Source organism: Trichosurus vulpecula, chromosome 9, assembly GCF_011100635.1.
Source record: "Trichosurus vulpecula isolate mTriVul1 chromosome 9, mTriVul1.pri, whole genome shotgun sequence".
Lineage (NCBI taxonomy): Eukaryota > Metazoa > Chordata > Mammalia > Diprotodontia > Phalangeridae > Trichosurus > Trichosurus vulpecula.
In genome coordinates, this window is record NC_050581.1 from 37,753,958 (window position 1) to 37,780,753 (window position 26,796).

Sequence of the window (26,796 nt, forward strand, 5' to 3'; positions counted from 1 at the left end):
TATAATAAGGATGGCCAGGTAAGCTGGAGCCACATTATAGAGAGTTTATCTTTTAAAAAGTGCTAGGTAATATTAAATGTTTGTGTACCCTCCCCCAACTCTTTAATAAATTTTCTTTCTTATTAATGCAAAAAACATGAATATTTAAAATTACAAAGAACAGAAAAAGAGTTCATTGTAAACTAAAATTCTGCTATGTGTGATTTGAGAGTTTATGCTCAACATGATAGTAACAAACCGATCCTGCTTACATGTCTCCTTCTGATCTTTCCTCTTTTTTGTGTATTTTTAAATGTTTTGTTGACATCCTTTTGTTTTTTCTTTTTATTTCTTTGTATCACTAGAACTACTCTCCCACAAATCTCTCCCCCTTCCTCTAAAATAAAAGCCCTCCCTTGTAACATCTCCCACTGCCTTTTCATCGGCCTGCCCTCCCTTTGGTATCCATCCTCTCAGCGCCCAGCACTTTATGCTGCCTTACGTGCCTGACCTAGGGCACCACACTATTATAGGCTGCAACAACCTCTCTTCCTGACACTGTCCCATACATTTCCCTTACCCCTCAACAAATCTTTTCTAACCTTCACAGTCATACTTTATTAAACAAATGACACCAATATATTCTGACTAGGGTGTATATCTAATATATCACATCTCAAATAACCAATTCACATTTTAACTTGGACCTTCAAAAAGTTACTCAGAATCTCTTTGGAGTAAGTCAGGGCTGTCCAAAATGTGGCCCGCAGGCCCCATGCAGCTGGCAGTGTGATTTATGTGGCCTGCCTACAAGCATAGAAATTTACATAAATGCTTTAGTAAAGGAAGCTGAGCTACTGCAGAGCTCTCAATAAAAACCTAAGATTGGACAGCCCTGGAGTAAGTAGTGTTTGAAATTTCAAGCAACCTCTTTGGTACTTAGAGCCAGTAGACTTTTCACTGGGCCTCAAATGACCTCATAAATTAGGTGGCCTGTTCTCTACCAAAGCATAGAACAAGCCCCTCCTATAGGAGTCTTTTCTGATTAGATCCATGGTCAGTCGGTCAGTCAATAAGAATTTATTAACCACCTACTATGTGGCTGGCACTGTGCTAAGCACTGGTGATATTAAAAAAAGGCAAAAGGCAGCCCCTGCCCTCGAGGAGCTCACAATCTAAGAGAGACAAGCAAACAAATATGTACAAACAAGCTACGTATACAGGATATATCGGAAATAATTAAGAGAGGGAAAGCACAGATATTAAGAGGAGTTGGGAAGGCTTCCTGTAAAAGATAGGATGTTAGTTAAGACTTAAAGGAAGGCAGTAGACCATGGACTTCTGTGACTTCTCTTAGATAACTTTGTTGGGCATTCATGAATGAACTTAAGAGTAACTGGAAGGCTTAGAAAAATGAACATATCCAGGGGGTTGCTTGGAAGACTATTAACATTCACAGCCCCATCCAGCTGCCTGCTCTTAATCATAATTAGGTCTCATTGAGCAGTGTGCCTGAAACGGTGCACTACGGAAACTTGTCTCATGCCATGGCCAGTCCAAATACTTTTGAGATAGTACCTTTTATAGGGCAGTTCATTTTCAACATTCAGGAACCATGCGTTGAATGCCTTCTATGTATATAACACTATGCATAGATGCAAAGAGACATACAAAGGTAACAGATACAGTCTCTGCACTCAAGAACTTTACAGACTTTCAGGGAATATGATATTTGTGGGAATATGCGATAGTTACATAATAATATTAATGCAGCCTAGAATATGAAAGGTACAGAATACCATGTAAAATGTGAGGAAGTAAAGGTCATTTCCAACTGGAGGAGGAATCATAATAATTCACTTATACTGCGTATAAAGTCTACCAAGCACCTTCCTCACAACCCTGTGGGGTAGGTAATACAAGCATCATTGGCCACAGCTTGTTGTGTTTGTCCTTCATTTTCGAAAGGGACCATGACATCAGGGACATGATGACGTGACTTGCAATTGACTTTGATCTGAGTGAGGGAGGCTATGCAAGGTCACCAACCTCACTTTCTCCTCCGGAGCCATCTGGGTCCAGTGGCCAAATATTCCTTAGGACGACTGGAGATGGCCCAGGATGCAATGGGAGACTTTGGCCCTTTTAGACCAAACCTTAAACCCATTTCACTCTGGAGCTCAGAGATTGGACCACAATAGGTCCCTGCCCAAGCTCCACTTAATGACTATATTTTGGACCCTGCTGACTCAGAGTAAATGTCGATAGTAACTTTCTCTTTTGACCAGCAACCCTGAGGGTCTTCCCCTCCCAGTTTGATTTTTTTTTTAAAGGGGCCATCCCTTGACTCACTTCTTAAAGAGGCCTATTCGCTGAATGGACATTACTTCACTCAAAGTGAGCCCCGGTTTACAAATAACGAAGCTGAAGTTCAGTACCTTGTTAACAAGTTCAGTAACTTGCCCATAGTCATGCAGCCAATGAATATCATACCAGGATTCAATCCCAGGTCCTTCCTAACTCAAAGGTCCTGCTACTATAGTCCTTCCTTGAAGGAGTTCAATAAAGAGCATAGTGCAAGAGGTAAGGAGGAGGAGGCAGGGAAGAAGGAGGAGGAAGGGGTGCGGAGTTAAAATGAGGAGAGGATGGGGAGGGAGAGGAAGGGGAGGGAGGAGGAGAAAAGAGAATTTCAAGTACAGGGGATGATACAAGCAGAATCCAGGAGGCTCCTTGGGTCATTGTCTTAACAAGACCCAAGGACAGCTTATTAAACTTGCTGAATGACGCAGGAGAGAGTGAGTGAGCCCGTTTTGTTTTGTTTTGTTTTTCTCTTTAACAATCACCTGTAATTAATGGGAGGTAGAAGATCTAACAAGCCATCGCTTGTTAGTGTCTCAAAGTCCCTTTATGAGCAGTAAGCATTTTATTTTCCAAGTCAGATTCTTTCTTTAATGAATGTTCTACTTCTCCCTTTCCGAAGTATCTAGTTTTTGTGTCACTGCAATAAAACTTAAGCCAACATAATGCTAGCAATCATGGAATGTTTGTCCCTCACAAAGTAGATGAGTACCCAGGCTGCTGCCTCAGGCTTCTGAGAACTGTTATGATGTTGGTCTGGGCAAAGGTGGGGAACCTGTGTCCTTGAGGCCACATGTGGCCCTCTAGGTCCTCAAGTGCAGCTCTTTGACCAAAGGGCCACATGTGGCCTTGAGGCTGCAGGTTCCCCATTCCTGGTGGGGCTTTGATGTGATTTCTGAGAGCTGTTATGATGTTGGTCTGGGCAGGGATGGGGAACCTGTGGCCTTGAGGCCACACGTGGCCCTCTAGGTCCTCAAATACAGCCCTTTTACGTAGAGGGCCACACATGACCTCGAGGCTGAGGGTTCCCCACCCCTGGTAGGGCTTCAATGTGACTTCTGAGAACTGTTACCATTTTGGTCCCACCACAGGTAGAAGAACTTCTCTGCAATCTCAACAGCATTTTGTCTGACACAGTGAAAATGAGGGAGTTTCAAGAAGATCCAGAGATGCTTATGGATCTCATGTACAGGTAAAACATTCCAGCCAAATGAAAAGGGGACACTGGGTGCCTGGGATTTATAGGATCACAGGACTGTATATTTTAAGTTGGAAGGGACCATCGTAAAAGCCTGAGTATGACCCAACTCCTTGATTTTACAGATAGGAAGCCAAGGCCCATTTTAAGAGGTTAAGTGACTTGGTCGGTCACACAGTTAATTAGTATATGACACAGACTTCACACTCAAGGTTTTCCTGAAATCAAGTCCAGTGTTCTATGTGTTATCTCACTAATAAATCTAACAGCACGTTTTTTCTATATCATGTCATTCAGAGGCAAATTTGGGAATAAATGAAGAAAAATGTCAATAATGAGAAGTTAAGGGATTAAATTTACAGGTGCACTCTACTTTTAAAAATCCCTACCTTTGAAAGTCTAACTTTGCAGAAAGAGGAAGACTGGCATTGTGGCAAAAGAGCCAGCCTTGGAGTGCCTTAGACCTGCTTCTGACACTACTAGGTGTGTGACTCCAGGCAAATGTCTTCTCAGGGCCTCAGCCAACTCTGAGGCTGTAGGTTGCCCAGCAGATGCTAATTAGCTTTGGTAAAGGAAGTTTCCTCAATAGTAGTTCTCCATACCAAATGAAGCCACAGTAAAAACCAATAACTTGCCAAACAGTAAATGAAAGTGGCTTTCTTTTACAAAACCAGATTAGCCACGTGGTTTAATTCTGTAAATAAACTTCCCTAGTAGTCAGTATGATTCCATTTTTTAAAAACCAGATTTTCATCCAACCTTTCAGAATATTTATCTAATGAAGAAAGTTTACCTAAACCATAACAGCATCTTTCTTGTATTTCATGATGTATTAAAGAGAGATAATGTATCACCTTCCATATTAGTTATTTGGTATATTCTATCCCACATTCAGAAAACACTTAATAGGGACCTGCTAGGATCTCAAGATTATAGCTTTAGATCTGGAAGGGGCCATAGAGTCTATCCATTCAAGCCTAACATTTTTTAGATGAAAAAGATGAGGCCCAAGAAGGTGAAGTAACACACCTAGGTAGTAAATAGCAGAGATGAAATCAGTGCTGTATACAATGCAGATGCCTCTTTAACTTCTGTCTTAGGAAGTTGCCCAGGACACTGAGAGTTAATGTCACTGTGGTCACTGTGTGACCAGTGACCAGTGAAGTGAAGAATTTAACCTTGTCTTTATCAGCACTGCTTACCAAAGCCTTCAAGTTCCTTGATAAAATCACAAGTCTAGACAAAAAAAATTTTAGGTACAAAGCATGGTGCTTGGTACTGGGGGAGATATAAAGATAAGCATGGTATAATACATAACTGAAAGGAGCCTATCGTCTAATAAGATAAATAAAGAAAGGGATAGGGATTGAACCAGTGATTACATTGATACAGGGACCTCCAATATTAGAAACTCCCTCTATCAAGGCAGGTCTAAGCTTTCTCTGCAATTTGTAGTCTTAAAGAGTTGCCTAGAGCCCTGGGAAGTTAAGCCCAGGGTCATGAAACCAAGTGTATGTTAGAGGCAAAACTTACCATGTTTTCCTGACTCCAAGGTTGGTTTCCTATCCATTAAGTGATACTGTCTCTCACATAAATATAATATATTCATATAGCTGACAGGCAAATATGATATAGAATATTAGAATATGTTAAGGACATAGACAGAATACAAAGTACTCAGGGATCAGAGCAAGGCGGGATCTTTCAAGGGGATCAGGGAAGACTTCATGGGAGAGGTGGTGTTTGAACTTGGTCTTACAAGAAGTATGGGGGAGGGGGAGCCATCTTCAGTGGTCCTGACTTACATCTAGCCATTGGACCCAGATGGCCCCAGAGGAGAAAGTGAGGCTGGTGACCTTGCACAGCCCTCCCTTACTTAAATCAAAGTCAACTGCAAGTCATGTCATCATCTCCCTGATGTCATGGTCCTTTTGGAGAACAAAGGACAAAGGAACTATGCCTACAGACAGGGGTGGGATGGGGATAAGGTAGAGTATTCCAGTCACAAGGAATTAAGGCAGGGCAGTGGGAAAGCATGGAATGTGTCACTGTCTTTCAATTTGCCAAGGACACAGTGTACATAAAAGTGACTTCAGTGGAGAAGCTAAGTTCAAGCTGAAGAGTTTCAATTTAGTCAGGAGGCCATGAAGAGCTATCGAGGGTTTTTAAGTAGTGGAATGACATAGTTCAGACCTGTGCGATGGGAAAATTTACATGGAAGTCATTTTTAGTCGGATTAAGAGTGCAGAGAGCCTTGAGGTGGGAAGATCTTTTAAGAGGCTACAGCAAGAGAAAAGATGAGAAGAGATTTTGCAAGAAATTAGAGAGATCAAATTGGCAAGGCATTGCTTGGATCCAATTACATACAGAAACAATAATTTTATAGTAAATAGCACATTTTTCTATGATTAGAACTTAATTATGCAGACTTTGTACATGGGGGAGCACATTATGGTCTAGGTCGCTGGCATCAAATTCAAACAAAAAGGAATGGGTGCTACTAAATCATGCATTAAGATCCCTGTGAGCCTCGTATTGACTAAGTTTTAAAATATAATATTATTTGTGTTTTATTATATTTTCATTTATTTTGTTAAATATTTCCTAATTACATTTTAATCTGCTTTGGGCCATACTGTGAGATGCATGTTTGACACCTCTGCCCTAAAGAGTGTTTTTGCCACAAAGCCAGGGTCAAAATAAGTGTGTCAACACATTTGTCTTCTGCTAATTTGAGAGAAGGACAAGGAAGGAGGGAATGTAAACTTAATCTCAGCAAGGACTTTTCTCCAATCTGGCTTTTTCAGGATGCCATTTCTTAAGAGTCTAATGTACAGACACATGCACATACACACACACACACACACACACACGCTGATACACATGTGTAAGTCAGCTGGAATGCTGGTTGTTTCTTCTCTCTTTTCCTGGATTCATTTGAGAAATTCTTGGCAAAGAAAAAAGAACACTGCATATGGAAAGAATGGGAAATGTCCATCCTCTTACTGTCAAAACCATTTTCCCCTTAATCTGTCTCCCCCTAAAATGTCTTCAGAATTGCCAAGGGATATCAGACATCTCCTGATCTGAGACTGACCTGGCTTCAGAACATGGCTGAAAAACACTCCAAGAGGAAGTGCTACACGGAGGCAGCCATGTGCCTGGTGCATGCAGCGGCCTTGGTTGCTGAATACCTGAGCATGCTGGAAGACCACTGCTACCTGCCAGTGGGAAGCGTCAGCTTCCAGGTATGGATCCCATCTGCCTCTTAGTATGGTACACTTTGGTTGTCTCTTCCACAGCTTCACCCTCCTGACCATCCCTTGGGGGTTCCGATCATTTACAAATGGGAAAAGGAGCATGTGGCTTTCTTGAATGAATTGGTTTTCTTTCCTTTTCTATTTAGTTGTAAATATATAGTCAACTTCTTCACATCTTAGTCCTTAAAGATTTGTAGATGTTGGCATTCTCCACAAGGGGAAGCAGATTGTGCATCAGTAGACAGTATTTACAGGTTGCTATGGCTAAAAAAATTTACCACCTGGTGATCAGTTCTTTGGCATTAGGCCTCTCCAAATTGGTTGTTGTTGTTCAGTCATTTTCAGTCACATCCGACTCTTTGTGACCCCTTTTTTAGGGTTTTCTTGACAAAGATACTGGAGTGGTTTGATACTTCCTTCTCCAACTCAGTTTACAGATGAGGAAACTGAGGCAAACAGTGTTAAGTGACTTTCCCAGGGTCATATAGCTAGAAAGTGTCTAAGGCTGCATTTGAACTCTGGTCTTCCGGACTCCAGAAGTAGAGGGGCATAGCTAGGAAATATAGAATCTGACTCTGAGAGTTGGGCCAGTGAAATGGAAAGAGGACTGGACTTGGAATTAGAAGATTCAGGCTAGAGTCTCAGGAAGCATATAGAGTAACCCCCTTAGCCTTCAGTTTCCTCATGTATGAAATGGGGATGGTAAGACTTGTACTATCCGGCTTCGCATGGTCAGATGGGCCTGGAGCTCTATCCACTATGGCTGGTCCTTAACGAACATGCATACAACCTGGTCCTAGGATCAACTCCAAGCTTTAAAGCTTGCTTTGTGGGACTCCTCTCTGAGAGTATGGGATCACCTCTAAGTGATGACACAGCTTCAAAGGAAAAACTACCGACAGTGGTGTCAAGAAGATCTGACTTCAAATCCTGCCTGAGACACTAAGTAGCTGTGTGACTCACAAGCTGCTTAACCTCCCTGTGCCTCGGTTTCCTTATCTGTAAGATAGGGACAATAATAACACCCACCTCATAGGGTACAAATGAGATAATATATGTAAATGCTTTGAAAATCTTAAAGCATTATATAAATGTTAACAACTGTTAATGTATAGAATGACCTATCTGTGAGTTAAAGGGACATCTACCCCTTTGTGATATAAAGACTTCCCCTGGCAGAATAGAAAGATGAGAACGATTTGTTCCAAAGGCCATGAAGGCGGCTGAAGCAGGCATTTTTAGAGAGCTTAGAGCTTGGTCAGATGTGAAAGATGCTACTGCATCCCGGGTCACCACCAGCCATCTTGACTTTTGTCCTGCCACTGGCCTGTGATAACTCTGGAAGGGAGAGTGAGGTCGATGACTTTCCACAGCTCTGCCTCCCTTAAATACGATTCACAGACAAGTCAAGACATCACCCCATGATGTCATCAGTCCTCTTCAAAACGAAGGACAAACAGCAGTATAGAATTTGTTATCCTTACCCTTACATAAGTATTTTCCAAACTTGGGAGAAATATTTTCCTGTGTGCCCTTTCTTTTAGCTTCCCTTCCCCCTTCCACTTGCCCTCAGACTCAGTGTAAGATAAACTGGTCTGAGGAGAAAAAAACTGAAGGGAGAACCCAGCACTCTTTCTAGTTAGACACAGGAAATATTCATAAGGGCCTGAAGAGAGGTTGCTACGCCCTGTTAGTGCAGCAGCTACTGTCAGCCACACCTGAAAGTTGGGTCAGGCCAGGAACCACAGCTCCTTCAAGGTCAGGCATGCCCTGTCGTTACTGAGTGTTTTAATAGAATCAGGGAGAAACAAAACCTGTTTTATACACACTCTGTCTTAACAGAGTCTTTAGAGTGGAATCTCCCTGAAGTCATGAACAGCGTGATTACAGTAACTCCTTTGTGTACAATGTATCTCTCTTTAGCCAATATTCTCTGAGTCATTTATTGTCCTCATTTACACCGGCTCTTATTTCCTTATACCAGCTCTCTTTTTTTTTTCTGGAGTTCTTTGTAGACTGGGTTGGTCTCCACCACAGTTTCACGAGGCTGTGTTTATCTCCACTTCACTGTTAAGAAACCAGAAAGATCAGATTTGTCTAAGCTTACAGGTTGTCTGATACTAATTGACCCAGATGGTTTTAGAACTCAGCTACTAATTTCACTAACTTTGGTAGCAAGTATGTCCCCAGCTATTCTTCCTTAGATTTTTACCTTCTATACCTGAAATTTCTCCAAAGTGTATTTTTTAAATTAGATTATTTAATTCTCCTCTCTCCCCAAAATTTGTTAAAATGCATGAAATTTTCACATCAGTTTTTGAATCAGATAAAGTAAACAATCCCAAAATTGATTTAGATATGTTCTCTTCTCATATTGTCCCTTTTTCTCTTATCTAAGAAGGCAATCTGAGTGATGAGACCATGGAGAAACACTTTAAACCAGATAACTTTTGCAATTCCCAGAAAATCATCAGTGAACTCCATCTTTAAAGCTAAATTATATCTTTCTTGTATTAGATTTTAGTCAACTGTGGTGTTCACGTTCCTTCCACTTCTTTGTCACCTCTTACCCAGATTCTCAGCATTCCGTGTAAATATTAATTAACATCACACATCTGCCCTATAAGTCATATATTAATTTTTCCAGTTTATGACTTGCTTACAAGAAGATAAGCCAGGGTGATTTAAAAAAACAAAGCTCTCTCTATGCAGGGTTTACAAAGCACTTTCCTCCTAGCAACCGTGCAAAGCCAGATAGTACAAGTCTCACCATCCTCACTTTACAGATGAGGAAATCGAAGGTTGGGGCGGTGGGGTTACTCTACATGCTTCCTGAGACTCTAGCCTGAATCTTCTAATTTCAAATCCAGTCCTCTTCCCATTTCACTGACCCAACTCTCAAAGTCAGATTCTATATTTCCTAGCTATGCCCCTCTACTTCTTAGAAACACTTGGCCCCTAGCTCCAAGATCCTTCATGTCCTAAAAAAGTTAGAGAAATGTAGCCCAAGTTCATCATGCCTGTTTGACTATTTCATATCACAGGCTCCCAATACTTCTCTGAAATAAATTAATCTCAAATTGCTGCTTATGATCTCATTCTTACTTTCCACTCAAAGAAAACATAGTTGTGACTTTCTCATGCATTCTGTTTCAATCTTATTCTGTTCCAATAAAATAACTTATCAGCCAAGGAAAATGAATTATAGTTAAAATCTGTAGAGGAAAAAGGAGCTCAAAGCCATCAAATTCCACAAAGCTGAGCTTTCTGGAATTCTGGGCCTCAGGGTGCAATATCTACTTCACAAATATGGGCCTGGAGATATTCCTACATACAGTTTCTGCTCCTTCCAGCTTTCCAAGGCCAGGAGAATGGTCCTAGAATGCCCTTTCTCCCACTACAGCCCTAGGCTCTGTATTTCTTTCTTCTCCTTACCAGCTGCTATGGCCAGGGAAGTGGGGGGGGGGGGTCATGAGAACAGACCCTTTCTCTTGGGCCACTAGATTCTCTCCTTATCACACTCTTAAGGATTCTGCTGCCTCCAATTTTGAGATACCATCAGAGAAAAACTGGGCAAGGATTTAGCAGTAAGGAGGAAAAGTCACTGCCAGGTTAAAGACAGCTTTGAGAGTTTCTAAGAATCTCCTGAGAACCCTTAGACCACAGTGTGATTTTAAGGATAAATGTGTGAAAATCAATAAACATTTGTTAGGCACCTACTATGTACCAGGCATTGTGCTAAGCCCTGGGGATACAAAAAGAGGCAAAAGACATCCTCTGACCTCAAGGAGCTTACAAGAAAACCGAATTTACTAAAGGAAAATGTATGTAACTAATATGTAATTAGTACCACAACATTCCAAGCAATATCACAGCTATTCAACCAAAAACCAGGGGGAAAGTGTCAATATGCAAAGTGCTCCAAAAGCCTTAATAACAAATAATACTACAGCTATTTAACCAGAAACCAGGGGAAAGGTGGCAATATATAGAGTGTTCCAAAAGTCTTAGTGCAATTTGAAACCCCTTAAAACTACACTAAGCCTCTTGGGACACCCTGTATCTTAGAATAACAATGATAACAATAGCTAGGATTTATATGAAGCTTTAAGGTTTGCAGAATGTGTTATCTCATTTGTCCTTACAGCAACCCCGTGGGGTAGGTGCCATTCTCATCCCCATTTTAAAGATGAGAGAGGTTAAGTGAAGTGTCTGAGGCAAGATTCAAACTCAGTTCTTCCTGACTCCAAGCCCAGCCCTCTATCTACTGTGCCACCGAGGTCCTTGCCACAGATCAGAGGGTCAGCCAACCAAGGCTTTGTAGGGTCTCAGGTTATAGCCCTGCTAGTTCTCCTGGCCTTTTAACTATCACAGGTTGTGGTCCCACCTCTGTGCCCCTTCGGTATCTTTCAGTATAACCCATTGGCTAGTGGATTTAGACAAAAAGATATGGCAGATGTCATCTAGCCCCAAACACCTCATTTTTCTGATGAGAGGGAAGTGATCACCATCTTCTGGCTTCCCTGGCTTTCTCCAAGTCTTAGCTAAAATCTTACATCCTATAAGAAACATCTCCTGGTCCCCCTTTATGCTAGATCCTCTCCTCTGTTATTATCTCTGATTTATCCTATCCATAGCCTTTCAGTACATAGTCGTTTACATGTTATCGTCCCCATTAGATTGTGAGCTCCTGAAAGGCAGGGACTGTTTTTTGCCTTTCCTTGTATCCCCAGCACTTAACATGCTGTCTGGCATATAGTAGGCACTTAATAAATGCCTCTTGACTTGATCTGACTTGTTTCACCTGGCCCCTCAGGTTTATATTATGCTTTGTTTCAGAATATCTCTTCCAATGTCCTGGAGGAATCTGCAGTCTCTGATGACATCCTGTCCCCTGATGAGGACGGAGTGTGTTCTGGGAGATATTTCACGGAGAGTGGCCTGGTTGGGCTGTTGGAACAAGCTGCTGAGCTTTTTAGCACGGTGAGTAGCATAAGAAAGAACCCCAAAGGGTGCCCTAATGTGGAGAATTTGAAGACATCGTTATCATTTGAGGGAAATATGGCTCCTTGGTAATAAGCTCAGAGGTGCCTGCTTACCACAAATCCCAGAGGCTAAGGCGAGGGGTATCCAGGGACTGGGGAAGGAGTTTGTAAATTTCACTGAACCCTGCATCCTTTCGGCAAGGGATTAGAAATCTTTTCTCTGTTATAACACTACATTATGTATGTATGTTTGTACGGCAGTTTCACTGTTTCTTCTTTTTATAAGGAAAAGTCAAGCAACTTGCCAGAGTTGCACAATGAATTAATACAGCCATATTCGCTTTCCTTCCTTCCTAGTCAGTCAAAAAAAAAAAAAGGTTATGGACAAGTCATTAAAATATCTGGGAAGGAAAAGGGAAGTAGTACAGTAGGCCTCTCTTCTAACAAAGAGGTCCTCCCTAGACTATAAATAGATACACTTCAAAATAGGAACCTCTAAGTACCCTATTCATCTCCTCCTGGACCTTCAGTGTACCTAATAGGTGGGCAAATAAATTTTAGTCATTTGAATCCAAGGCAAAAAGAAAAGTATCTAAACATTATAATAGATTGTTCCATTATTTATCATCTGTCCCCAAATAGCTCCCTCAATGATTGACCAATATCCATTTTTTAAGCTTCACTAAATTTAGCAGACTGTATTACATCCCAGGGCAGCTAGGTGACGCAGCAGAAATGATGCCAGTCCTAGAGTCAGGAAGACTTATCTTCCTGAATTCAAATCTGGTCTCAGACACTTACTAGCTGTGTGACCCTGGACAAGTCACTTAACCCTGTTTGCCTCAGTTTCCTCATCTGTAAAATGAGCTAGAGAAGGAAATGGCAAACCACTCCAGCATCTTTGCCAAGAAAACCCCAAATAGGGTCATGAAGAGTTAGACCAAAAACTGACTGAAACACAACAATTTATTTCCCTAAGTTTCCTGTTTTTATCTAATTTGTGTTTCTGTTTCCTCCCTAAAAACTAAAACTTTTTTTCTTTTTAACAGTCTTAATATCTCCCCTTTTTTCTCACCTCCTTTCCCCACCATGTCCCCTCAAAATGAAAACTTTCTCTAAAGGATACCCTACCTCTAACCAGAAAAACTAGTGGGGATTGTCCAAGGATTTCTAGGCCTCATTACCTAAAAATTGATGTCTTCTCTCATTATTACTTTATGGGAGCCTAGATGTTTTCTGACTCCCACTCATTATCATTAATAGATAGAATGTTTAGCATTTCTATAGGTTCATAGAATTGTAGACAAAGCTAGAAAGAATCTTAGAGTCTCTCTGGCCTAACCCCTCTCCTTTTAGCCATGAAGAATGGGAGCCTTAAGAGAAGAAGGGACTTGGCCCAAATCATACTAGAAAGTAAACAGTAGAGCCAAAATTCTAGCCCAGGGTCTCTAACACCAAATCCAAAATACTTTTCACTGTCCCAATCTGCTTCTACTTATTCAGATGGCTCTAATTCCTAGAAGAGATGGAAAGAATGGACCAGTGGGTGTAAATAGAGGATCCCAGAGACAGGAAGGCTTGGGTTTAAGTGGCACTTCTAATGCATGCTGGCTGCCCAGCCCTGGACCATTCGTTTCACTGTTCAGTGCCCTGGGAAATTCTCTAGGAATATAAGCTTCACAGAGTTACCTCTCTGTACCAGTAGAGTTTCTTCACCAAGAGTTCCCCCATGCTAGTGAAATCACAGGTGTGGATCAAAAAAAAGTCCTTAAGAATATGTAATAGGGACTAAGCAGAGAATAGATTTAGGCATTATCTTCAACATCGCAAAGCAATGAGAATGCCAATAGCAAACTACCATCTTTGAAATGCCTCGTTTGACAATGATCTTCTAAAAGGTCCTATTATATTTAATGTTTTTGTTTTGTTTTTCATTTTAATAAGGGAGGGTTGTTTGAAACTGTCAATGAGGTCTACAAGCTGGTCATCCCCATACTGGAAGCTCACCGGGACTTCAGGAAGCTGACCTCAACTCATGACAAACTGCAGAAGGCTTTTGATAACATCATTAGCAAGGTACATTTCCAACTCCTCCTGTGGCCTGGTTGCTGTATTTAGTCACAAATATTGAAGCAGTCATCCTGTCCCCATCCCCTGGATCTTTTCCTCCCTTCGTTTTCAGGGAATTCTCCTTCATGTGGTATCCCATAATTTGTTACATGGCTAACGAAAATGAAATGGAACCTGACACTGTGAAAAGGAGGGAAAGGGGGCTAATCAGAGCCCAATTCAATTTATAATAAATTTTGTTGTTCAAAGAATATCTGAAAATTGCTCATGTGATGTGGATATTAGCACTTTACGAGAGACATTAGGAATCAAAATAGAGAGTGAGGTACCCAAAGACACTCAAGGAGTTAGGAATAGAACTGAGAGTGTAATCGAGAGCAAGAGCTGTAGCTAGTCCGGAACAACCCGTTCTTTGCCGCAAGGTACCAATTTGAGGGGAGGTAGTGAAATATACTAACTCCCTGGTGAGTTGTACTTCCTCTCTGAGAATGGAATGCTTTCTCCCCTGGGCTGCATCAACCACTGTCCCTTTTCCCTACCCCCTAGTCTTCTCTCCCTCGCATACATACTTCTTCAATGTGAACCTGACTCAGGAGTACCAGGGGTCCAGCCTCAATGGCCCTCCTCCCCCACCTCAGACAGCAAAAACCATGCTCTACAAAGCTCAGGCCCAGAGTGATGCCATCCTCAGCTAAACAGTCCTCTGCACTACTGCCATCTCCCCATCCCTGCCCCTACTAAACCGAATTTGCCCCAGGCTCAGGAATTCCTAGTTGCAATTCTAACCAAGAGCTCCTATTTCTCTTATGCCATTTCCAAAGCTCCTTTTATAAGCGTCAGAGCTTGTATGTATCTATTTGGTGCCGTTTTTATGAATGATATCGTCTTAATAGTAATCGTGGCAGTAGTAATTTAATGAGCACCACTCTTTTTTATACAAGAGAAGCCAAACTGTAAATATGGAGTCTTGCCTTTTATTTACCAGGGTCATAAGCGAATGTTTGGAACCTATTTCCGAGTTGGTTTCTATGGATCCAAATTTGGAGATTTGGATGAGCAGGAATTCGTTTACAAAGAGCCCGCAATTACTAAGCTTCCAGAAGTTTCCCACAGACTGGAGGTAAGAAGTGTGGCTTTCTGTGCTTGGCATCTAAAACTTTCCTGGTTGGGGGGTGGGGGTGATGGAGTGAAAACGCATCCTTCCAGGTAGCTTTAAAAAAAAACCACCACCACTGGCCACGGATTTGGCTTCACCGACTCATAGAAACTGTTCCATACTGCCCATCTGTCAATCACACCGGCAGCTGGTGATGGGAAAAGGTTCGGAATGGCCCCTTCCTCCACCTCTCCCCACAAGTCTAGGGTCTGGTTGCCAGAATGTGTAAAGGCAGAGATTGCACATCACTCGCATAGGTCCCCTTCCCAAGGTACTTATGATGGCAGGGATCTTTTTGGCATCCTTTCCCAAATTCAGTGGGACAGTCCTCAGTTTCAAGGGGCTTATCCAAGGCTAAATCAGTGATTTGTACCAGAAAATATTTCTGGCTTGCAGGAACCACACTTTCTGTTTCATGTCCCTAAGTAATGAACCCTAGTTCTGATATAGTGACTCCAAGGTTGTCCTCAGATAACAAGCACATAATCCATCACCAGGATTGTACTTGAAGCCTTTCCAGCTTGGTGGGACCTGCCAGAGTTAGTACTCTCTTGGCATAGTCTTGGAGAACTTGACATCACCTCTGCATCATGATGAGGCATTGAAGGAAGGCTGTAATGGAAAAAGCCGTAGAAAAATATTTTTTTTCTTTTAGTCTAAACTTTTATTTTATTGGTGCAGGGAACTCCCAGTGTAGGAATTCACCTTATTGATATAGATCAGAAGCAATTCTGCAATTTGCAGACAATTTTGAAATTTAAATGTTGAATTCATCGTATGCTTAAAAAGAAATGCAAGATGTACATAATAGAGATTTGTAGGTTTAAGTACAATTCTATTTTTCCATTCTATTTTGAATATAGTAATGCTCTTTGAATATAGTAATGTTTATTAAGCATAGAAGAAAATGAAACTTTAAAAAATAACGAAAAAAATTTTGTTATCCTAGAGTGTTACCTAGGGAACTGAGAAGTTAAGTGACTTGACCAGGGTCACACAACTAGACTATGTCAGAGGCAGGACTCATCTTCTACAGGAAGCTTTTCCCAATCCCTCTTGATTTTAAACCTTCCTTTTGTTGATTTTTCTCCCATTTGTACTGTTTGTACCCAGTTATTTGAATTTTGTCTCTCCCATTTGATTTGTGAGCTCCTCAAGAGCAGGGACTGTCTTTTGTCTCTCTTTATATCCCGAAGTGCTTAGCATAGTGTCTGACACATAGTAGGCACTTAATAAATGTTTATTGATTTACTGTCTTATTTGAACCCATTCCAGGTCTTCTTTGACTCTAAGGCCATAATAATAATTAATAAAAATAATAATAATAATAAGCTGATGATTAAAATATCTCCCATTTCTATGGAACTTTAAGATTCATAAAGTGCTTTCCTCACACCAGGTGAGGAATCCTGAATCTCATTTTACAGATGAGGAACCTGAATCTCAGAGAGCCAAATTAATGGGCCAGGATCACACAGTTAGGTTCACATCTCACCTCTGACACTTCAAAGCTGCACTAAAAAGAGTAAGCATAGAACAAAATTCAAAGAAAACATAATCCAGAGGATACGTCAAAATAATAATAACCCTGAGAACTAAAAAGTGATGGCGGAGCACAGCACTGTAAAAACTGAGGCACACACAGGTTACTGCTCATTTAAGGTCCCCTGAACCCTCCATGATAACTAATGTAGGCATTGCACACATATTGGATGCAAACACCTTGAATTTATCGAACACCGTTCTTTTAAAATTCTCAGCTTGTCTCACTGAGCCTTACACTATTATCCCATTCAGGAAAATTGGCAAGGAGTTATTATACCTGCTTATGCATAGGTAAACAGAGTCTTCTTGTTGCTCTTCGGTCATTTCAGTTGTGTCTGACTCTCTGTGACCCCACTGGGGATTTTCTTGGCAAAGATACTGGAGGGGTTTGCCATTTTCTTCTCCAGCTCATTTTACAGATGAGGAAACTGAGGCAAACAGGGTTAAGTGACTTGCCCAGGGTCACATAGCTAGTAAGTGTCTGAGGCCAGATTTGAACTCATGAAGATAAGTCTTCCTGACTCCAAACCCAGCACTCTATCCACTGCACAACCTAGCTGCCAAACTGAGGCCTAAAGAGATTAAATGATTTCTTTAAAGTCACACAGTTAATTGGTGAAAGTGCTAGATCTCTTTGCTTCTAGGTCTGTATTGTTTCTACCACAGACACTCAGAGATGTTCTGCTGAATTCCTCCCCATTTTCTAAAGCCCAGCTCAAGGACCTCCTCTATGAAAATTGTCTCTAGTCTCTTTACCACTAAGGCCTTTCCTCCTTAGACCTCACATAGAGCTTTGTAACTTGCTAATTAATGCATTTACTATATACAGGGTGTTCCTAAAGTCTGGACACAGCCAAAAATGCATATTTTCAAGAAATGGAATGAATGAAATTTTCAAAAACATTTTATTTAATTGGAATATTAATATATAACATCTTCAATATGATTTCCATCATTTGTGATGCAAAGGTTGATGCGCTTTGCAAGATTCACACGAACTCGATGCAGTAACTCTACATTGCCATCAGTTTTAGCACATTCACTCTTTATTCATTTATTCATTCAAACAAGTGTGTTACATCTGTGATTTTCATTGAGTACACCTTCTCCTTTAGCATACCCCAGAAAAAGAAGTCGCTGAACAACACAGAGTCTTCGGTGAACCAGTTAATGAGATGTTAATGAGGTTTCCTATGTGTCCAGACTTTAGGGACACCCTGTATTATTGGATGTTATAACTGTATATACTTGTACCTATTATAGCTGCATATAAGACTGTCTCACGCCTTTCTAGATTATAAACTCCATGAAGGCAGCCACAACGTCTTCTCTAAATGTCACGGCTTTCTTGAAGTTTTACTTGGCACAGAGCAAGCATTTAATAAGTGTTTGCTGCATCACACTGCAGTGAGTGGAACTGACTTTTGAATGCTTCTGGCTACAGTTTGCCACATTAAGAAAAAATGGGTGGTCTCTGAGTTTATATAGTGTGAATCAGTGAGGCTGAATTCAGTGGCAACACACCCTATGGGCATTTAATAATTACTAATCAAATCAATTTAGAGACCCCAGTATGCCTATAATAGGCATGTGTGTATCAGCTGGCAGGACAGGACTTTTCTTTATTTTGGGATATGGAAGCTCTGAACCTGAATCTTGCTCATTAGCTCCAATATTATCCCAACGTTACCCCATTGCTAGAATGTCCAGTCTTGCCCTACATTTCCAAAATGGGGGGTAGGGGGGTGGGAAAGGATTTTGTCAAAACAGCTTTTAAAAAATTGTTTCTTTTTTTCCCAGGCATTTTATGGTCAATGCTTTGGTGCAAATTTTGTGGAAGTAATTAAAGATTCTATTCCTGTGGACAAAACCAAGTTGGATCCTCACAAGGTATGGGATGGATGTACACAACAGCATCACTCTTGGGACCCCTCCTTTCTGGCAGCTAGCATGTGACCCTTTGAAACTTTTAAGTGCATCCTACATGTCTTAGCCATTGCCTGGTACCCAGGAGGAAAAATCAGCTTAGGCCTTAAAAATCATACTCCAGGAAAATCCAAACTGAGTACAAATGTAAAGTTGTGACTAATAATTTGCCATGCAGATTTAGTTCACTGCCACCATATTCAGGGTCACCGTGACAAAGAGGTAAGGATTGGAAAAGGCTGTGCAGCCCCAAGCAATGGGCCTTTGTTTTTGAAATGTCTTTTGTGAAGACTGATTCAGGTAGTGAAAAATCGTTGTCCTCTCTTTAGCCTTCTCCATATTTCTTTATTAATTTCATCCCCACATCCATGGCAAAACAAACACCTGCTGATTCAAGCTGCAAGTATAAAGGTGTTGAAACCTTAAGGAAGACAGCACTTACCATGTTTGATGTTGACCAATAAGTCTGAGAAATAAATGATCCTTCATGCAATATGCCAAGTAAAATGAAAAGTAACTTTTGACATAATTGTTGAGGTAAAAGGGATAGGGGTGGCTTTTACTTTTTCCCCCCAAGAAGTCAGCATTTTGTTATGAGGGACAATGTAATGTTTCTGCAAAGTAGGAGAAGAGTTTTGGATTAGAGATGAAGATGTGTTCCTGGATTTTTATGTCACAGAAGTTAGAATTGAATACAGTGCAATACAACACGATGCAATACAACACAATAAATGCAATACAATGCAACACAGTGCAACATAATAAAATACAATGTAACACAATACAACTTAACACAATGCAATAAAACGTGACACAACATACTACAATGCAACATATACAACATAACACAATACAATGCACCACAACACAGTATTATGCAACACGGCATAATACAATGTGACAAAATACAGTACAGAACAATATAATGTTCAATCCTTCTTTTCCTTCAAGCACCACCTTCTTCCTGAAAGCTGCTAATGCCCTCCCTCCCCTAGCTATATTGTATTTATTTGTATTGATTTTCTTCCTATTTAGTCTGTGTGCTTGAATATTTAATTGTCTCTCCCATTAGAATATAAGATCCTTTCAAGTTGGATTTCATTCTCTCTACAAATCTTGGAACCTTAGCACAGTGCCAGGAACTTAATAAAGTCTTTTTTTTTTGGAGGGGGGAAGTCAGGGTGATTGGGGTTAAGTGACTTGCCCAAGGTCACGCAGCTAGTACATGTGTCAAGTGTCTGAGGCCGCATTTGAACTCAGGTCCTCCCGACTCCAGGGCTGGTGCTCTACTCACTGCACCACCTAGCTGCCCCCGCTTAATAAATTCTTGATCAACATTTTATACTTTTTGCCTGGCCACAATACGTCATTGTGTATGCTATCAAAGCCTTTGGTCACAGCCATTCTGGAAAACAGTGTTTCTCTTCTTCGAATAATATCTTGCAAGTGTTCATGCTAAGATATAAGTGCTCATATACTAAAACACGGCATTAAGTTATGATTGGCAGGAGGAAAACGGGCTAGACTTAATACCCTGATGAGCTGTTCACACACAATCTCTCTCTCTCTCTCTCTCTCTCTCTCTCTCTCTCTCTCTCTCTCTCTCTGTCTCTTTCTCTCTCTCTGTCTCTCCCTGTCTCTCTCTCTTTGTCTCTCTGTCTCTCTCTCTGTCACTCTGTCTCTGTCTCTGTCTCTCTCCATGTATATTAAAAGGCCATTCTAGATTGTATGTACTGTCAGACTCAATTAGATAGTTTTGTTAAACTGCTTTTTCTTTCTTTCTCACTCTTTGTTACAAGGAATGACCTTTTGGGATGCAGAGGAGGTGGAAGAATATTAAGGACTTTTGACTTGGAGTCAAGGAGACTTGGGTTCAGATCCCACCGGCTGTATGGCCCTAAGCAAGTGACTTACATTCCCTAAGCCTCTGTTTCCTGATCTGTAAAATTAGGGGATTGGGTTTAATGACCTATAAAGTCCCTTCCAGTTCTAATTCTGCAACCCTGTGCTATGATATTTGGAAATGCACATGACATGAAACAAAAGAAACACATGTGGTGATATGAAGGGAATTTTTTTTACTTTGCTGGGTTTTCCATTACTTCAATAATTCTTCCCAATAGCCTGAAATATCAATTTAAGAAACAAAACAATGACATGACCACCAGTCTGGGCTGCACAGTTTGCCATCCTGTCTGATTTTTCTAGTCCTTGACTAACTTCATGTTGCTGTTTTTCAGTCATTTCAGTCATGTCTGATTCTTCCTGACCCCATTTGGGGTTTTCTTGGCAAAGATCCTGGAGTTGTTTGCTATTTCCTTCTCCAGCTCATGTCACAGATGAGGAAACTGGGGCAAACAGGTTAAGTGACTTGTCCAGGGTCACACAGCTAGCACATGTGTGAGGCTAAATTTGAACTCAGGTGTTCCTGACTCCAAGCCCACCTCTCCATCCTCTGCACCACCTAGCTACCCTATGAGGACTAACATGATAATGACTCTGTATCTGGTAACAGTGAACCCAGCTTTCCTGAATAGTTGTCCTACTAATGCCATCAGTCAAATTTTAAAAAGAAAAATATTAATAGGACACTTATTAGGAACTTATTTTAAAATTTAAAACATATTGAGTTTTTAATTTTCCTAGAGAATAATTTTAAGGCCTAAATTCTATTTAAATATCTTTGGTGAAAATTTCAAAAAGAAAGATACTTCAGAATAAGAAAACTTTGACTGGTGTGGGGAGGGGTCCTGGAGAGGAGTTGAATTCCTTCTTGATGCCATCAATGCCACAGCCTCAGTGAAGTCAAAGACAGCCTGTTGTTTGATATGTCCCAGCATGTCTGTTCCCTTCCTTCGTCATGATTTGTTTCTGTGGTTGGAAAATGAGGCTCATTTCCTCCCTCCTTTTCCCTCCCTTCCCTTAGGCCTACATACAAATCACTTTTGTGGAGCCATATTTTGATGAGTATGAGATGAAAGACAGGGTAACCTACTTTGAGAAGAACTTCAACCTCCGAAGATTCATGTACACAACCCCCTTCACCCTGGAGGGACGGCCCCGGGGTGAGCTGAATGAGCAATACAGGAGAAACACCATCCTGACCACCATGCATGCCTTCCCCTACATCAAGACCAGAATCAGAGTCATCCAAAAGGAAGAGGTAATGTCACCTAGAAAGGACTACAATTTGGGGGAATGAAGCCATTGAAAACTTAGAAACGGACTGCTGCATAAGGGCCTCTCAGAAGAGGGATCCGCATTGGAGTTTGGTCTCTCCAGCACCTAAGGCAGTGAAAATAGAAAGAAGGGAGCCTTTGCAAATTCCTACCTGGAAATACTTTTACTCCCAAAGTGGAATGAGTGTCCAGATTCCATCAGATAGCTGCTCTCTGCTCCCTCTGTTATGTAAATTCCTGGAGGTGATTCTGGAATGAGTATTGTCATTTATTAGCAATAGCAAACCTATATTGGGCAGCTGCTATATATTCTTTATTGGTTTTTTTAATTGCTGTGTAACATTTGGTAGAGGGAGTTTCCTTATCCAGGAGTTCTATACCAATGAAATAACAAGTCCCATCCTGATCCTGGTTTAGCAGGTATTGAGGACCAGGACAAATGATGAGGACCTGTTTGATTCTGGACCAGGCTCTCTTGATGCTCTGACCTTCCTTTCTATCACCAGAGCCACAAATTTACAGAGAGGAGGGTTATATTAAGCCATGACAGGTAAACCACCAAGACTCTACTGAACAGAAATTTACCTTCAAGTTGGGTTGGAAGAACCACTTTGTACAATACCAAAAAAGGGTATGAGATGCCAGAGGCCTGGTAATAATAACCAGAGCGGACATTTATGTAGACCTTTAAGTGTTCCAAAGTACTTGTTTCATTACATCACCTCTTATGATCCTCACAACAGCCCTGAATTCTCCCAGTGCCAAATGGAATAATATGCCACTATAATGGAAAAGGAACTGGAATAGAAATAAGATTCACTTGAAACAATCTTTCCTCATTCAGATTGTCTTGAAACTCTTCCAACCATTTCTTCTTTGCCCTGTGCCCATGAATCTAATCACCCTATTTGTCCCCCATCTCTAATTCTGCCCAGTGTTTGTATTGCCAAGAGTCTGCATGGAGAGCCAGCCTCAGAGCCAAGAAGATGGGTTCAAATCCCACTCTGGCATATCTTGGCTGTGTAAACCAGGGGAAGTCATTTAATTTTTCAGTATTGTAACTTTAGTAGTTGATAAGGTACAGGTTACCTGCATTGGTAGAGGGAGTTTCCTCATTTAGGTGCTCCCTATACCAATGAAATAAGAGGTTTAGTCCCTGTGCCTATAGTATATGCCATACCATATTGGCATGGCATAGAGGCCTTTGGAGCCATGAAGACTCAGGTTCAAGCTCTGCCTCTGACACATTTAAACTAGATTAGAGTAGATTAGATCATAGTTATCCCTTCCACCTTGTGACTTTCCCCACCACGGTTTCAATATATCACAGGGCAGCTTAAGAAATTAAATGGGAATGTTGGGGGAGTTTTACAGAAGCCTCAGACAACACACAAAAGCCAGCAGATGACACAGAAAAAGTTTAGAAACTCAGAAATGCGTAAAATATATGTATGGTACCATGAACATCCCATAAAAGAAAAAGAAAAAATTCAGACATCTTCTCTGGCACGAAGAGAGGGCCAAAAAAATTTACACAGATTTTCTAGATTGGAGAGGGAAGGAGCACACTGTGCCCCTAACCCCAGTGATGTGGAAGAGACAACTGTAAATTAGATTAACCTTCCAAAATGCTAAATTGCAGAGATGATGACCTACGTTGGTAGAAGGAATTTCCTTAACCAAGAGTTCCCTATACCAATGAAATCACGGGTCTCATCCTTATCTCTGTCCCTTTCTCTATTTGTTAGGACCAGATGGTGACTTCCTCCCATTTTTGTTTTTTGATTTTTTTTTTGTTTGTTTGTTTCAGTTTGTGTTGACCCCAATTGAAGTTGCAATTGAAGACATGAAGAAGAAAACCCTAGAGTTGGCTGTGGCTGTCAACCAGGAGCCGCCGGATGCCAAGATGCTTCAGATGGTGTTACAAGGCTCTGTGGGAGCCACTGTGAATCAGGTAAAAGAGCCACTGGGATGAAAGGAAGTGCAATCTCACTTTCCCCCTTAAATTACAGCCCTGTCCTCTTTCTCTGTCTTATCTATGTGGCCCAAAGCACACAGAAAATTGTTAAGCTTAGGTCAGACATTTGCAGAGTTTAGAAGAGCCCAAGGAAGTTTCTACTACCCCTTTTGCCTCTGCCATCCAACAGAGAAAAAAAAACCCAAAAGATTAGTTGGCTGGGTAAGCAGAAAACTGCCCAGACCTTGGAGGTCATCTGGTCCAACACTTCATTTAACATATAAAGACACTGTTTGAAAAGGTAAGTGACTTGCCCCGGGGTCACACAGTAAGTATCTGGGGCAAGATTTGAACCAGGGTCTTCTTGTCTTCAATATGGCAATCTTATCCACCACTCCATGCTACAGGATTTGGGATCCAGGCTGGACCTTACTTGGGAAGCCTCTCTGACCAAGACTATGCCCAGTTGGGAAGATTCCTTAGAGATCAGTTTGTTTGTTTACAGAGACTGACTCTCACCCATAGAGAGACAAGAGAGAGAAGGGTGAAGACTTCACTTAGCTGAAATTCCAGGGCTCCTGCTACTGTATATGTGCCCCCTCCCAGCTAAACTCAAAATGGAGCCATTACTACGGATTCTTTTGGCTTTGGTGGGGGACAGGGCAGCACAAACAAGAGTCCAACTGTAGGTGGAGTCATACAGTCAACCTTCTTCAGAGATTGAAGTTCTTCTCAAAGGAGGCGACCCTGTCTTTCATCTAGGACGGTGCAGGGGCAAAATGGGTAGTAGAAACTTCGTTGGCTCTTCTTCCCTGGGTGCAGGTCCCTTCATTTTACAGATGAGAAACTTAGATTGGGGAAGCTAAGTGATTTGTCCCAGGTCACACTGGTATTTGTCAGAGATGGGATTTGAACCCAGAACTCCAGAGTCCTATCTCGCCCTCCCCTCCCTCTGATTGGCTCCTGAGCAGGGCAAGAGAATGCCCAGGGACTGAATGTGCTGCAGAGGTCAGGGAAGGTCAGTGGAGGTACTTCTCAGTGTGTTTTCAATGCCACTGATACCACAAATCTGGATAAAAAATTGATCGCTCTGTGAATCAAAATGTTAAACTAAACAAATCAAATTTTTTAAATGTTGAGGAAACTTGTTTTCTTTTAAGTGAAACATTAATGTATTTTGTCATTTTGATTAGGGACCCCTAGAGGTAGCCCAAGTGTTCTTGGCTGAAATTCCAGCTGACCCAAAACTCTACCGGCATCACAACAAGTTGCGATTGTGTTTTAAAGAATTCATAATGCGGTAAGTAAGAGACGAAGTGGCTGGGGATTCAGTAGCGCAAAACGAATCAAAGTGATGGCAGGACTCCTAGAATTCCATGTGGATGCTTTAGCAGCCCAGAACATATTAAAGCGGCCATGGCAGCTTTGTGACCCTGGGCAGGTCACTTACCTTCCCCGAGACTCGGTTTCCTCCCTGACTTAAGTCTATCCTGCATCCCGGTACACCCACCACTCAGATGTCAAATTAATCTTGCCCAAGCACACATCTAACCACAACATCCCCCAATATGATAAACTCCGGTGACTCCTTGTCACCTCCACGATCAAACAAAATCTCAATATGGCCCTCAAAGCCTTTCCTAACCTGACCCCCTCCTCTCCTTCTAGTCTCGTTGCCCCCATATACTCAGCAATCCAGTGACTCCTTACTGTTCCTAAAACAAAACTCTCCATCTCCCTACTCTGGACATTTTCACTGGCTGCCCCCCTTCCTGGAGTGTTCTCTCCCTCCTCATTTCTACCTCCCTTCCCTGGCTTCCTCCAAGTCTCAGCTAGAAGTCTACCTTCTACAAGAAGTCTTTCCCTGGCCCTTAAAAGGGAACATTCTAGCACCTTCCCTCTGTTGGTTATTTCCAAATTTATTCTGCATATATCTTATCTGTAAATAATTGTTCGCACATTGTCTCCCTATTAGATTGTGAGTTCCTTGAGACCAGGAACTTTCTCTCTTGCTTTTCTTTGTACGTCCAGCTTGACACATAGTAGGCACTTTTAAGAGTATGAGGCATAGTAGGTGCCTAATGAATGCTTGTTGGTTACAAAATGAGGAGGTTGGATTTAGATTCCTCTGAGGACCCTCCTAACTCTAAATCTATGATCTTAATGAGTCATAAATCTCAAATTTCTTTGCTCCGATCTTTTCTCCATTTACACTCTTTTTCTCAGTACTCTCTTTTGCTGACTTTAGTCATCACATCTACGTGGATGTTCATCTTCAGGCCCAGTCTCCCCTCTGAACTACTGTCTTCCATTTCTAGCTGCCCTGTGGAAATTTCCCCGGGGACGTCCTCCCAGTACCTCAAATCCAACGTGTCCAAAATTGGCATTCAAGGCTCTTCACCATCTTGTTCTAATCTACCTTTCCAGCCTCTTTCATACTCTTCTCCTTCACGCACTAAAATCTGGACACATAGGGAAAAATGCATATTTTCAAGAAATGAAATGAGTGAAATTTTTTTCAATTGGAATATTAGCAAATAACATCTTCGATATGATTTCCCTCATTTGTGATGCAAAGGTTGATGTGCTTTGCCAGATTCACATGAATTCAGTGCAATAACTCCACATTGCCGTCAATTGCCTATGTGTCCAGACTTTAGGAACACCCTGTAGAGTCCCGCTGGACTATTCACTGACTGGGCCCCAGTTTCATCCTGCCTTCTCTGTATCCACACATTGGCGCGCACAGTTCCATCCCCTTAGGACTGCCCCTACATCTTTGCTTGTTGAAATCCTTTTCCTCCTACAGGCTCAATTCATGTACAACATGAAACCTTCCTTCCCTAGTTCTCACACCCTAACTAGAAGTGACCCTTCCCTCTTTGAATCTCTCAGACCATTCTATTTGATCTTGTCTTTTCATAGTCTATATCAGGGCTGTCCAAAATGCGGCCCGCCAGGCACATGCGGCCTGCCTACAAGCGTAGAAATTTACATAAATGCTTTAGTAAAGGAAGCTGAGCTGCTGCGGAGCTCTCGCTAAAATGGCAAATCAAAATATATTGTCTATTGTTTCAATAAAAACCTAAGGTTGAACAACCCTGGTTCATATTATCTTATAGTTAGTTGTGTCCATGACAACCAAATCTTCCCTATTTTCTAAAAGGAAGATTTTGTGTTGAT

The 26,796-nt window shown here is 41.4% G+C and overlaps 1 protein-coding gene across 3 annotated transcripts in view; it reads left to right on the forward strand.

Annotated features, from left to right (window-relative positions):
• The window catches only part of DOCK8 (dedicator of cytokinesis 8), a 312,866-nt gene that overhangs the window by 266,594 nt on the left and 19,476 nt on the right, over nt 1–26,796 (forward strand). For all 3 annotated transcript variants that reach the window (XM_036737707.1, XM_036737708.1, XM_036737709.1), the window contains 9 exons: nt 3,429–3,529; nt 6,591–6,783; nt 11,635–11,778; nt 13,725–13,856; nt 14,836–14,970; nt 18,352–18,441; nt 21,404–21,640; nt 23,467–23,610; nt 24,807–24,913. In XM_036737707.1, coding sequence (XP_036593602.1) covers nt 3,429–3,529; nt 6,591–6,783; nt 11,635–11,778; nt 13,725–13,856; nt 14,836–14,970; nt 18,352–18,441; nt 21,404–21,640; nt 23,467–23,610; nt 24,807–24,913 — 1,283 coding nt within the window. The remainder of the gene's footprint in view (nt 1–3,428; nt 3,530–6,590; nt 6,784–11,634; nt 11,779–13,724; nt 13,857–14,835; nt 14,971–18,351; nt 18,442–21,403; nt 21,641–23,466; nt 23,611–24,806; nt 24,914–26,796) is intronic.